General features: G+C 39.2%; 1 protein-coding gene across 1 annotated transcript in view; it reads left to right on the forward strand.

Annotated features, from left to right (window-relative positions):
- CCDC141 (coiled-coil domain containing 141) overlaps positions 1–13,367 on the forward strand; it is a 232,374-nt gene that overhangs the window by 100,891 nt on the left and 118,116 nt on the right. The window contains exon 6 of the mRNA XM_068969187.1: positions 2,961–3,077. Coding sequence (XP_068825288.1) covers positions 2,961–3,077 — 117 coding nt within the window. The remainder of the gene's footprint in view (positions 1–2,960; positions 3,078–13,367) is intronic.

A 13,367-nucleotide genomic window follows, 5' to 3' on the forward strand; every position in this document is an offset into this window, starting at 1 on the left:
GTCTTGCTTTTACATCAGACAGACTCCGTCTATTCTGTGTGCATCTCACAGCCATAAAGTAAATCTGATCTAAGATGCTGCTCACGTGTGTGACTGCCTCATGATGAGATTTAACACCCCCATGATGAACCATTTTCTTCTGAGTGTTATGCCACTTCGTTTTCAAGTTTATTCCCAGGGTGCATTTAGGTAGTAAAAATGTGTAGCTCTAGAGACTTGGTATGCTTTGTTAGGCAGGTGTATGACCAGGATATATGGAATACCACTGTAGATCTTGAACTATGTTCTCTTATAGGAAATATGTATGGGCATGCCCAAAGGAGTATATCCGTTGGAGGTTAAAATAGTATTTGCCAAATCTAGGGGATGATGTCAGAAGATACCTTAAAAAATCAAAATAACTGACTCCTTCCTGGCATTCATCACCACTGACATGTGTTAGATGACAAATCTTTGACTCACAAAATCAAACAGGATTATCTGAGGGATCAGACTTCTCACCTGTTTTTAGAGATTAGTGAGCACCTGTTTGTCCCCATGTTTTCTTCACTCAGATTCTGTATTAACTTCCCCTATTAAAGCATTCTTGAGATTTCTGAGTTCCTACTACTTTCGATAAAAATAGATGACGCTCACTCCTGGCGCTTAATAAAATAAAGTATTTCTGAAAGTTAGCTATATTCATGAGCCATTTTCTTTGATGAAACCCTTAAATCATCCCTTTTTTGTTTTTATGCAGGCCTATAGCATCTTTTGTGAGATTTTTAATGCAATTTAATAAATTAATGTACAAATTTTGTAGCTCTTGATAAAATACCCTCCATGGGTTCTAATATGCATGTAATACATATCATTTAGGTCTAATTTCTGGGCTGCCAGAAAGACAAACCATCTTCAGATAGTTATAAACACATAAACACGGCACTTTAGATATGGGGACTGGCTAATGGGCGTATTATGCACAGAGTACCAAATATTCTAAAGAGAATGAGGCAGACTTCACATGAAAACTGCTGCAGGGTCACTATTAGTCTTTTCTTTGCACTGACACTAGCCTAAAATGCCAGTTAACAAAGGTTTCCAATTGGCAGAAAGCTGGAGAGACCCTCTTGCTGCCCACTTGACTGCTTATTCCATGCTGGAAAATGCTGAGTCTTGGTATAGACAGCCAACACTTATACCAAGCATCTATATACTTGGTATAAACCTATACCAAGTATAGATCTAGCTGTGTGATGTTATCAGCCCTGTAACAGTAATGGAGGGTATTATCCTATGTAATCCCTAACTGGACTCCTCTGCTATATGTTTATTGTGTGGCCCTTCAGGACTTCAGGACTAACCTAGCTTTCTCCCTGGCCACACTTCTCCATGTTATGAAAATACAGAGAAATCCTGAGGCTGCTGCAGCCAAGACAAACTAGGCTGGACACAGTGTATATTCTGGACAATGCCCACCACTTTGAGTGGGCTGCTGGGATTCATTTTTCAAATGTGAAGTAATTTCCCCTGATACCAAAGACTTTCTGTTACCTGAGGATAGCAACAGGGCACAGTGGAAAGAGCATGGACTTTGGAATAACATAGGTTTGGGGACAAATCCTAGCTCTGCCATTTACTATTGGCCCCGGATAAGTTGCTTAACCTCTGTTTATCTCAGCAAGGTCAATATAGTATCATACTTGTTACAGAGTTGTTGAGAGACAAAGAGATGATGCCCAGAAAATAACTAGCAAATTGTCTAGCATATTGTGGGTTCTTAGGAATCAGTAGCGACAATGTGATCATAAGAATTATGCTGTATAAGATTTGAGAGTAAAAACCCAACTCCCCTTTAATTGGGACAAGGAATCTGTATCTGGGGGCCACAAGTTATTGGTCTCAGTTCAGTTCAGTTGCTCAGTCGTGTCCAACTCTTTGCGACTGAGCACGCCAAGCTTCCCCGTCCTTCACCAACTCCCGGAGCTTGCTCAAACTCATGTCTATTGAGTCAGTGATGCCATCCAACCATCCCATCCTGTGTTGTCCCCTTCTCCTCTTGCCTTCAGTCTTTCCCATCATCAGAGTCTTTTACAATGAATCAGCTCTTCACATCAAGTGGCCAAAGTATTGGAGCTTCAGCTTCAGCATCAGTCCTTCCAATGAGTATTCAGGACTGATTTCCTTTAGAATGGACGGGTTTATATTGCCTACCCCTTGTCTAGCAGATCTTCCCGACCCAGGACTCAAACTGGGGTCTCCTGCATTGCAGGTGGATTCTTTACCAACTGAGCTATCAGGGAATTTTCTTTTAATCAGTCTCATGTCAACTTATATGATCGTTCTTAAAAAAATGTCTTTTATTATTTGTTGTTTTAATGCTGTGTAAGGTGCGTATTGTAAATCAAGTCTAAGGGATTGTAAGTTATGTCCTTAGCCATTTATAAGGTCTATGGAACTTTAGTAGCTTCTCCATTCGTTTTTTTGGATATAGATATTCAGGAGTTGTAGCAAACTAAGTATTTGTACATTATCTTCTAATAGTAGAAATATAATTCTATAAACGTATATAATATCTTCACATAGCAATGTAACTATACTCAGATTGATCATCTTATACAGAAAAGATTTATATTCTAAAAGAATGCATGGTTTATAGACTGTGTGGGATCTATTTTGGTTCTTGTTTGTTAGGAGATTTTAAATTTGAATTATTTTCTTCATGCTATGTGATCCAGTGAAATGATATGTTGTTTTTATAATTTGGGGGTATTTGTTTTTTCTCTTAAGCATGTAGAGACTGAAATGAAGAAAAATGAAATGAAAAGATTGAAATGAAGAAAAAACCTGATCATACTAATGAAACACATGAGTTTATACATAAAAAAATTGAAGTAGTTTAAGTTTTAAAAACATGGAGAATTTTGATTCATTTATTCTAATATCTGAAATTTGACCTCTCTTTGTTGCTTCTTATCTAGGTCACTTGTTGGTTTCAGAAAACTATAAGAGATTTAGAGGAACAGGGTCTAGGTACATCTCTTTCAGACAACGAGGAGCTTATTCGTAAGCATGAGGAACTGATAATAAAAGCAAAGGTAAGAGACCCATTAAACAAGATAACTGAAAACTGCATGGACTTCTCTTGAATACACTTCTATAGGTGATATAGTGGAGTAGTATAAACTGCTTTTGTATAGTTTGCTTGCTGTTCGCATTTGTATTTTCCTTAACTTGTTTCATGTTCTTAGTTTTGCAAAAAGTAATTGCTACCAGTCAGGCAGCCACTTGGAGGTGCTTGGATGTGTAAAATGGAACCATCAACGGTTGAGAGCAGGAGAAGCAGAACAACCTCTAGCAGGGTTCCTCTCGCCATTGAGTCTTGCTGTTTGGAAACTGACTTATTTGTACATGTGAGAGTCTGTAAATATTTTCCAAGGTTTCTGGTGCTCCATTTTGATTTTTTTAAAAACCTGTTCTAGGTAAACACAATCTGCTGCTTCCTCTCCCACCACCCTTACAAATCCATCCTCCCAAACATATAAAAATGTATTGCTTTGACGTTATGTTCAACCATTGCCTAGTAGGGTTGGCCCATTGTATTCCAGAGCTTCATGACTTAGCTGTACCTACAACTATCAACTACCCAAGATATTAATAACACAAAGTTCTCTAAATCTTGATACTGATTAAAGTATTCACTGTTTTCACTCTACTGCAAATGGACTTTCAGAATATAAGCTCCTCCTTGTTTCAACCAAGTTGACTACTCCTTTTCAGGATCCTGAGCCACTTAGGAGCCAGTTATAGATCTCATACAGAAGCTGAGTATTACTCCATATACTCAGTAAGTAGTTTTGGGGCCAAATTGGTTTTGGAAACTGAGGCAGAGAAACCTCTTTTTCTAAAGCATCCTCGCAAATAAAGTTATTTGCTAAAAAAAAAAAAAATGTTTTCTGGGAATTGCTGTTTTATTACTTCCTTCAACTATGGGCTGGCCTTTGGAACCCCTGATCTCAATGGCATCTTTAAAGATTTTCAAATATTGAATATCTATTTAGAGATGAAAGCTCAAACATAACTTGATAAAAATTGATGACAGTTGTCATCAGTTTGTGACACTAGATAATCCAATGGCAAGATAACTGGTTATTCAAGACGGCAGAGGTCCCTGTGTCATGTGGGTTGAAAAAGACCCCGTCAGTGTAAATGCAGAAGGGGGAGTGACACTGTCCCAGGGTGACCCAGGATGGCCTTTCAGAGGAAGGGATTTGAGCAGATGAATGGAGTAATGATGGTTGGTTAGGCAAGCATGATCCTTCCTAAATAAGGTAGAATAAGGGAAAACAATGATAGACCAATTTGTCTGTGATGAGAGTTAAAGGTCTGGGCAATGTTCAGTCCAGAAATGATAGACCCAGGGCAACTGTTTCAGAGGCCATTCTTACCCACAGCCATTCCCTAGAGAAGACATGCTAACAGGGCATGGTCATTACAGAGAAGTAAACTTCGCTGGATGAAAAATAGAAGAGTATTCTGAGGCCACAGAAGGTGGTCCTAGATAACCTTAAAACTCCGAAAACCCTAAAGACTCCACCAGAAAATTACTAGAGCTAATCAATGAATATAGTAAACTTGCAGGATATAAAATCAACACACAGAAATCCCTTGCATTCCCATACATGAATAATGAGAAAGTAGAAAAAGAAATTAAGGAAACAATTCCATTCACCATTGCAATGAAAAGAATAAAGTACTTGGGAATATATCTACCTAAAGAAAATAAAGACCTATATATAGAAAACTATAAAACACTGATGAAAGAAATCAAAGAGGACACTAATAGATGGAGAAATATACCATGTTCATGGATTGGAAGAATCAATATAGTGAAAATGAGTATACTACCCAAAGCAATCTACAGATTCAATGCAATCCCTATCAAGCTTCCAGCGGTATTTTTCACAGAGCTAGAACAAATAATTTCACAATTTGTATGGAAATTCAAAAAACCTCGAATAGCCAAAGCAATCTTGAGAAAGAAGAATGGAACTGGAGGAATCAACCTGCCTGACTTCAGGCTCTACTACAAAGCCACAGTCCTCAAGACAGTATGGTACTGGCACAAAGACAGAAATATAGATCAATGGAACAAAATAGAAAGCCCAGAGATAAATCCACGCACCTATGGACACCTTATCTTCGACAAAGGGGGCAAGAATATACAATGGAGTAAAGACAATCTCTTTAACACGTGGTGCTGGGAAAACTGGTCAACCACTTGTAAAAGAATGAAACTAGAGCACTTTCTAACACCACACACAAAAATAAACTCAAAATGGATTAAAGATCTAAATGTAAGACCAGAAACTATAAAACTCCTAGAGGAGAACATAGGCAAAACACTCTCCGACATACATCACAGCAGGATCCTCTATGATCCACCTCCCAGAAAACTGGAAATAAAAGCAAAAATAAACAAATGGGACCTAATTAAAATTAAAAGCTTCTGCACAACAAAGGAAACTATAAACAAGGTGAAAAGACAGCCTTCAGAATGGGAGAAAATAATAGCAAATGAAGCAACTGACAACTAATCTCAAAAATATACAAGCAACTTATGCAGCTCAATTCCAGAAAAATAAATGATCCACTCAAAAAAAGGGCCAAAGAACTAAATAGTCATTTCTCCAAAGAAGACATACAGATGGGTAACAAACACATGAAAAGATGCTCAACATCACTCATTACCAGAGAAATGCAAATCAAGACCACAATGTACCATTTCACACCAGTCAGAATGGCTGCGATCCAAAAGTCTACAAGCAATAAGTGCTGGAAAGGGTGTGGAGAAAAGGGAACCCTCTTACACTGTAGGTGGGAATGAAAACTAGGACAGACACTATGGAGAACAGTATGGAGATTCCTTAAAAAACTGGAAATAGAACTGCCTTATGACCCAGCAATCCCATTATTGGGCATACACACTGAAGAAACCAGAATTGAAAGAGACACATGTACCCCAATGTTCATTGCAGCACTGTTTATAATAGCCAAGACATGGAAGCAACCTAGATGTCCATCAGCAGATGAATGGGTAAGAAAGCTGTGGTACATATACACAATGGAGTATTACTCAGCCATTAAAAAGAATACATTTGAATCAGTTCTAATGAGATAGATGAAACTGGAGCTGATTATACAGAGTGAAGTAAGCCAGAAAGAAAAACACCAGTACAGTATACTAACACATATATATGGAATTTAGAAAGATGGTAATGATAACCCTGTATGTGAGACAGCAAAAGAGACACAGATATAAAGAACAGACTTTTGGACTGTGTGGGAGAGGGAGAGGGTGGGATGATTTGGGAGAATGGCATTGAAACATGTATACTATCATGTAAGAAACAAATCACTAGTCTAGGTTTGATACAGGATACAGGATGCTTGGGGCTGGTGCACTGGGATGACCCAGAGAGTGATATGGGGAGGGTGGTGGGAGGGGGGTTCAGGGTTGGGAACTCATGTACACCTGTGGTGGATTTATGTCAATGTATGGCAAAACCAATACATTGTAAATGTAAAAAAATTAAAAAATAAAAGAGACAGGATTTAGATTACAGTAACCATTATGCTTATTAAATTTAAAGTAACATGAAAAACACCTTTTCAGAGATGGTTGAAATGATGGACTGGACTGGAAAAATGGCAGTATTTCTTAAACGTGGAGATAGTATCTTCTTCATCTTGGTATTCCCAGCACCTAGGACAGTGTCTGGTATTTAAAAAGGTTGTTTGACTCATGTCTGCTTTTTAAACCCTCTTTCCAGAAGAAAGAAACATCCTTTTAGTGCCTGTCTATGATTCGCTAGTGACTTTAAATAGTGACTTAGCCTCCTTTTATCTACCTAGCCATCCTTATCTTTATGTATTTATTTTTAAGTGTTTGGTCCTGAGTGTAGAGTTACACAAACTCTAATTCATCTTAGATCTCAGGGTTAGCTTCTTGGTTTATTTTATTATTTTCCCTTAATCTTTATCTTGCTCACATCCCCATTCTCATAGGCATCTACTCTAACAGTGTGTGTCTTTAGACATATTCCCATTCTTTAAATATATACGGAGTTACATGTTTTCAATCTGCATGAATTGTATTAAGGCATAGATTTCTTGTGTTTCTTTCCACAACACTGGTTGCATCTAACTTACATAATTCTTTGTGATCTTCACTATGGTAATTTCTAGATGCAGCATAACTTTGGAAAGTCCTGGAACATAGATACTGATGTCTTAATTCTACCCTTCATAATGTTGGTTGCCTTCCATTTCTTTATTCCTTACAATACTTGACCTTCTAGTCCACTGACTCTTCTACTGAACTCCTTGCTGCTCAACTCTTCTGCTGACTTCTTCACTTCAGCTATTAGGTTTTTCATGCCCAATCCCTCACACTGATTCTGCATCATAATTTTTTTTCATGCTTCATCTATCTAATGTCCTTCTTCATATCCTAACATGTGCTTTATTCATAGATTAAATTTTTGGTCTGTCCAGTGCATTAATTCTCGGTTCTCATACTTAGACATTTCAGTGTGTAGTGTGTGCATCAGGTGTTATTTTCCCCTATGAGTTAATATTCCCTTGGGATATCAGCAGCTTCATTTGGTAAAGAATGGGAGGTGTGAAAGCCAGTGCTCCAGCTTGTCCTTTTCTGGGTGAATTGGCTTCAAGGTACAAGGAGATGCCTCTGAGAGCTTGTTGTTAGTATTAGGGCTCTCCCATTTCTGGTTTGCTCCTTTACTCCAGATATACACAAAGGAGGGGACTCCTAGGAGGACCTCCCACTGATTGGACTCTGAACCCTGCTTTGTTCCAAAGACCCATTTCCCATATTCTTCCCAGCTTACTTGATGGAGAGTTGAGAGGGCACACCAAGAAAGAGTCAGGTTGCTTATCCTTTATATATTAGCTGTCCACCTGTCAGAGTCCAGTCCTTTCCTGTTTATTTCCTCTGGTTGGTACTGGGTTGGGGCCCTGATTTTCTTTCCTGAAAATGACCGTTGACAAACAATGACCGGGCAGGTGGGGAGAGAAAGCATCACACTGAGAAAGTTGTCCCCTAGCATATCTCCTGTCTAAGGCATCTTACCTTATTTTACTCCAGAAAGCCATGTGGCCCTGACACTGAGAACTAACCCCTCAAGGAAGGTTCTTCTCTATAAATTTTACCTTTGCTTTGTCAGCCTTTGCAGGGGGAAAGCTACATAACTTGTAGGATCCAGTTTAAAATGGAAATATGGAAGCTTTTCACAAAAAGTTACTGAGATTTCAATACAGCAGCAGCAGAGTATTAAACCAAGCATGGGGCAGTATAAATAAATGTTGCTGTGTGGAACAGGTCATTTAGCCATAATGCTAGTCCTGTGTACAATGTTTGGATTTTTGAAAGGACTGAGAGACCTACGCTGGTCAAACATTTCCTTTAGTAATCTTTACTAACTTTTCCCACCTATACTAGCATGTTTTCTAAAAATAAACATTTTAGTACTATCAGTTCAGTTCAGTCGCTCAGTCGTGTCCGACTCTTTGTGAGCCCATGAATCACAGCACACCAGGCCTCCCTGTCCATCACCAACTCCCGGAGTTCACTCAGACTCACGTCCATCGAGTCCATGATGCCATCCAGCCATCTCATCCTCTGTTGTCCCCTTCTCCTCCTGCCCCCAATCCCTCCCAGGAAAAGAGTCTTTTCCAATGAGTCAACTCTTCACATGAGGTGGCCAAAGTACTGGAGTTTTCAGCTTTAGCATCAGTCCTTCCAAAGAAATCCCAGGGCTGATCTTCAGAATGGACTGGTGGATCTCCTTGCAGTCCAAGGGACTCTCGAGTCTTCTCCAACACCACAGTTCAAAAGCATCAATTCTTTGGCACTCAGCCTTCTTCACAGTCCAACTCTCACATCCATACATGAACACAGGAAAAACAATAGCCTTGACTAGATGGACCTTAGTCGACAGAGTAAAGTCTCTGCTTTTGAATATGCTATTTAGGTTGGTCATAACTTTTCTTCCAAGGAGTAAGCGTCTTTTAATTTCATGGCTGCAATCACCATCTGCAGTGATTTTGGAGCCCCCAAAAATAAAATCTGACACTGTTTCCACTGTTTCCCCATCTATTTCCCATGAAGTGATGGGACTGGATGCCATGATCTTCGTTTTCTGAATGTTGAGCTTTCAGCCAACTTTTCACTCTCCACTTTCACTTTCATCAAGAGGCTTTTTAGTTCCTCTTCACTTTCTGCCATAAGGGTGCTGTCATCTGCATATCTGAGGTTATTGATATTTCTCCCGGCAATCTTGATTCCAGCCTGTGCTTCTTCCAGCCCAGCATTTCTCATGATGTACTCTGCATATAGGTTAAATAAGCAGGGTGACAATATACAGCCTTGACATACTCCTTTTCCTATTTGGAACCAGTCTGTTGTTCCATGTCCAGTTCTAACTGTTGATTCCTGACCTGCATACAGATTTCTCAAGAGGCAGGTCAGGTGGTCTGGTATTCCCATCTCTTTCAGAATTTTCCACAGTTTATGTGATCCACACAGTCAAAGGCTTTGGCATAGTCAATAAAGCAGAAATAGATGTTTTTCTGGAACTCTCTTGCTTTTTCAATGATCCAGCAGATGTTGGCAATTGATCTCTGGTTCCTCTGCCTTTTCTAAAACCAGCTTGAATGTCAGGAAGTTGACGGTTCACGTATTGCTGAAGCCTGGTTGGGGAATTTTGAGCATTACTTTACTAGCATGTAAGATGAGTGCAATTGTGCGGTAGTTTGAGCATTCTTTGGCATTGCCTTTCTTTGGGATTGGAATGAAAACTGACCTTTTCCAGTCCTGTGGCCACTGCTGACTTTTCCAAATTTGCTGGCATATTGAGTGCAGCACTTTCACAGCATCATCTTTCAGGATTTGAAATAGCTCAACTGGAATTCCATCACCTCCGCTAGCTTTATTTGTAGTGATGCTTTCTAAGGCCCACTTGACTTCACATTCCAGGATGTTTGGCTCTAGATGAGTGATCACACCATTGTGATTATCTAGGTTATGAAGATCTTTTTTGTACAGTTCTTCTGTGTATTCTTGCCACCTCTTCTTAATATCTTCTGCTTCTGTTAGGTCCATACCATTTCTGTCCTTTATTGAGCCCATCTTTGCATGAAATGTTCCCTTGGTATCTCTAATTTTCTTGAAGAGATCTCTAGTCTTTCCCATTCTGTTGTTTTCCTCTATTTCTTTCCACTGATCACTGAGAAAGGCTTTCTTATCTCTCCTTGCTATTCTTTGGAACTCTGCATTCAGCTGCCTATATCTTTCCTTTTTTCCTTCATTTTTCGCTTCTCTTCTTTTCACAGCTATTTGTAAGGCCTCCCCAGACAGCCATTTTGCTTTTTTGCATTTCTTTTCCATAGGGATGGTCTTGATCCCTCTCTCCTGTACAATGTCATGAACCTCATTCCATAGTTCATCAGGCACTCTATCTATCAGATCTAGTCCCTAAAATCTATTTCTCACTTCCACTGTATAATCATAAGGGATTTGATTGAAGTCATACCTGAATGGTCTAGCGGTTTTCCCTACTTTCTTCAATTTAAGTCTCAATTTGGTAATAAGGAGTTCATGATCTGAGCCACTGTCAGCTCCTGGTCTTGTTTTTGTTGACTGTATAGAGCGTCTCCATCTTTGGCTGCATAGAATATAATCAATCTGATTTCTGGTGATGTCCATGTGTAGAGTCTTCTCCTGTGTTGTTGGAAGAGAGTGTTTGCTCTGAGCAGTGCATTTTCTTGGCAAAACTCTATTAGTTTTTGCCCTGCTTCATTCCACATTCCAAGGCCAAATTTGCCTGTTATCCCAGGTGTTTCTTGACTTCCTACTTTTGCATTCCAGTCCCCTATAATGAAAAGGACATCTTTTTTGGGTGTTAGTTCTAAAGGTCTTGTAGGTTTTCATAGAACTGTTCTACTGCAGCTTCTTCAGCGTTACCGGTTGGGGCATAGACTTGGATTACTGTTGCATTTACATAGGAAAAAACAAGTTTGAATTCCTGCTGTCACTCACTATGCAGTCTTGGGTACACTTGAACTCTCTCAGCCTCACCATCTGCATCTGTAAGGAGGAGCCATGAATAATTCAATTAAAAAATATTTGTGAAGGTGCCCCCATTTTAGTAATGCCTCCAAAAATGTTTCCTTTCCCATCCATGGTGTAAACATCCAAATAATTTATATCTGTGGTTTTTAACAATGACATTCCTCATTCTTGGAGAAGGAATCCAATTTTTTATGTCCTTACACAGCAAGCGGAATATTACACTTGGATTTTTTTTTTTTTTTTTTGAGTGTGGGTATAAGGGTAAGAAGGGGGAGTTTCTTTCAAAGGAGATTTAACATAGACATAAGGCCTCAAGCTGCGGATTCATTAATGAACCACATATAGATAATCTGGTAACACGGAGGAAAGCAGGTGTTTCTGCTCTGACAGCTAAGTCGGACAGCGGTGAGTTGCTCTGTATTGCTCCTTAGTCTACTCAGTATGTTCCTTTTAAATAAACATTCAAAATTCCTCTCTCATTGCTTACTGGAATGCATTCAAATACAAAATATGACAACTTTCAAATCTTTTAATAAGCTTTATTTATACTGTACTGAAAGAAATGAACTCAAAAATTTTTAATACAACTTTTAACTGTGAGTAATTATAACTATGAGTATTAAATTATACTTTCTTTAAACATGAAAAATGTTTTCCTTTTACATATGGAACAGGTTAAGAAATACCAGGCATGGATGATTATAAACCACCCTTTGGTTAAGCACCTTAAATACGCTTAGATTTTATCCTGTATCAGTTTGGTGCCCCAAGGCTTGAATTCAAAGTCTGGAGCTCAGAGTTGTTTGTAGAGGGTATTAAAATAATATATTAAGAAACACTTCGTTATTGTCTCCTTTGAAAAGACATAATCATTACTTCGTCTGTACATCAGAAATAATGTTTATCCAAGAACTGCCTTCAGCAACCAACATTTACCCCTGCTGGGAGGAAACTTTTTCCAATTTGGGTCCAGTGTTTAGGGCCCTGCAAATTAGCTGAAAATAGACAGATTAACAGGGGTAAAGACAAGGTTTATTTTCACATAGTGTACATGGGAGGTTCCAGTAATGGAAAACTCATGAAATAGCCCAAAGTAAAGGTTTACAAAAATTAATTTTTCAAAAGAAAAGTTTTTAGGGCTTCAGTGGGAGACTATGGAAGATTTTACTTGGCTTCTTGATGGTAGATGAGCAGTCTGTCTTCTTCCTGGCTAGGAGTATCCCAAGGGAGTGTTTGTGGCAGCTGAACTCATACTTCCAGAGCACAGTGTCAGTCTTCTTTTAATCAGAAAGCTGCCTGGGAAGGGGTCATTGGAAGCTGTATAGGAGGTTTCACTTAAGTTTAGGTAATACTTCTCTCTGTGGCTGCTAAGTGTTTAGCTATCTTCAATTTAAAGTCATTTTCATACCACCATGCTGCTGCTGCTGCTAAGTCGTTCCGGTCGTGTCAGATTCTGTGTGACCCCATAGACGGGAGCCCACCAGGCTCCTCCATCCCTGGGACTCTCCAGACAAGAGTACTGGAGTGGGTTGCCATTTCCTTCTCCAATGCATGAAAGTGAAAAGTGAAAGTGAAGTCGCTCAGTGGTGTCCGACTCTTAGTGACCCCATGGGCTGCAGCCCGCCAGGCTCCTCCATCCATGGGATTTTCCAGGCAAGAGTACTGGAGTGGGTTGCCATTATAAACCCCCAAATTTTATAGTGTCCACTGTTATTTCAGTTCAGGCCCTTTGCAGTTGGTATACATTAAAATTACTTTACACAAGGGCTTTGAAAAAATACTGGCATCTGGATCTCATGTCTGGAGATTTTATGTAGTTTGTTTGGGGGATCAGGATTTTTAAAAATTCACTACCAATCTTAAGATAATGACGTTTTTTATCAAAAATGAAATCCAAATTTCCTGCTCCTTCTAAAAAATGGAAGAAGACCTGGTAATGTCAAGTTTATCTTTTCACATAGACATAGCAACTTTTGGCTGGAGCACAGCAATAGCTATTTCCTTTAGAAAGGAATGTGTGTTTCAGTTTGCCTTAGTCCCCACCATTCCTCATTGCCTCCTCTCCTGCCTTTGCTTCAGTTGTTTACATTATATACCTTTTGCCTGTAGGCATTTGGGTTTGAGACCAGATGAGCAATGAGATACAATGTAAGTGGAGTAGTAGCTTAAACCAATTTGCATTTTAGATTACCTTGGAAACAATCTGAATGATAAGAATGGGAGGAGGTCATGCTGA

The sequence above is a fragment of the Capricornis sumatraensis genome, chromosome 3 (assembly GCF_032405125.1).
Source record: "Capricornis sumatraensis isolate serow.1 chromosome 3, serow.2, whole genome shotgun sequence".
NCBI lineage: Eukaryota > Metazoa > Chordata > Mammalia > Artiodactyla > Bovidae > Capricornis > Capricornis sumatraensis.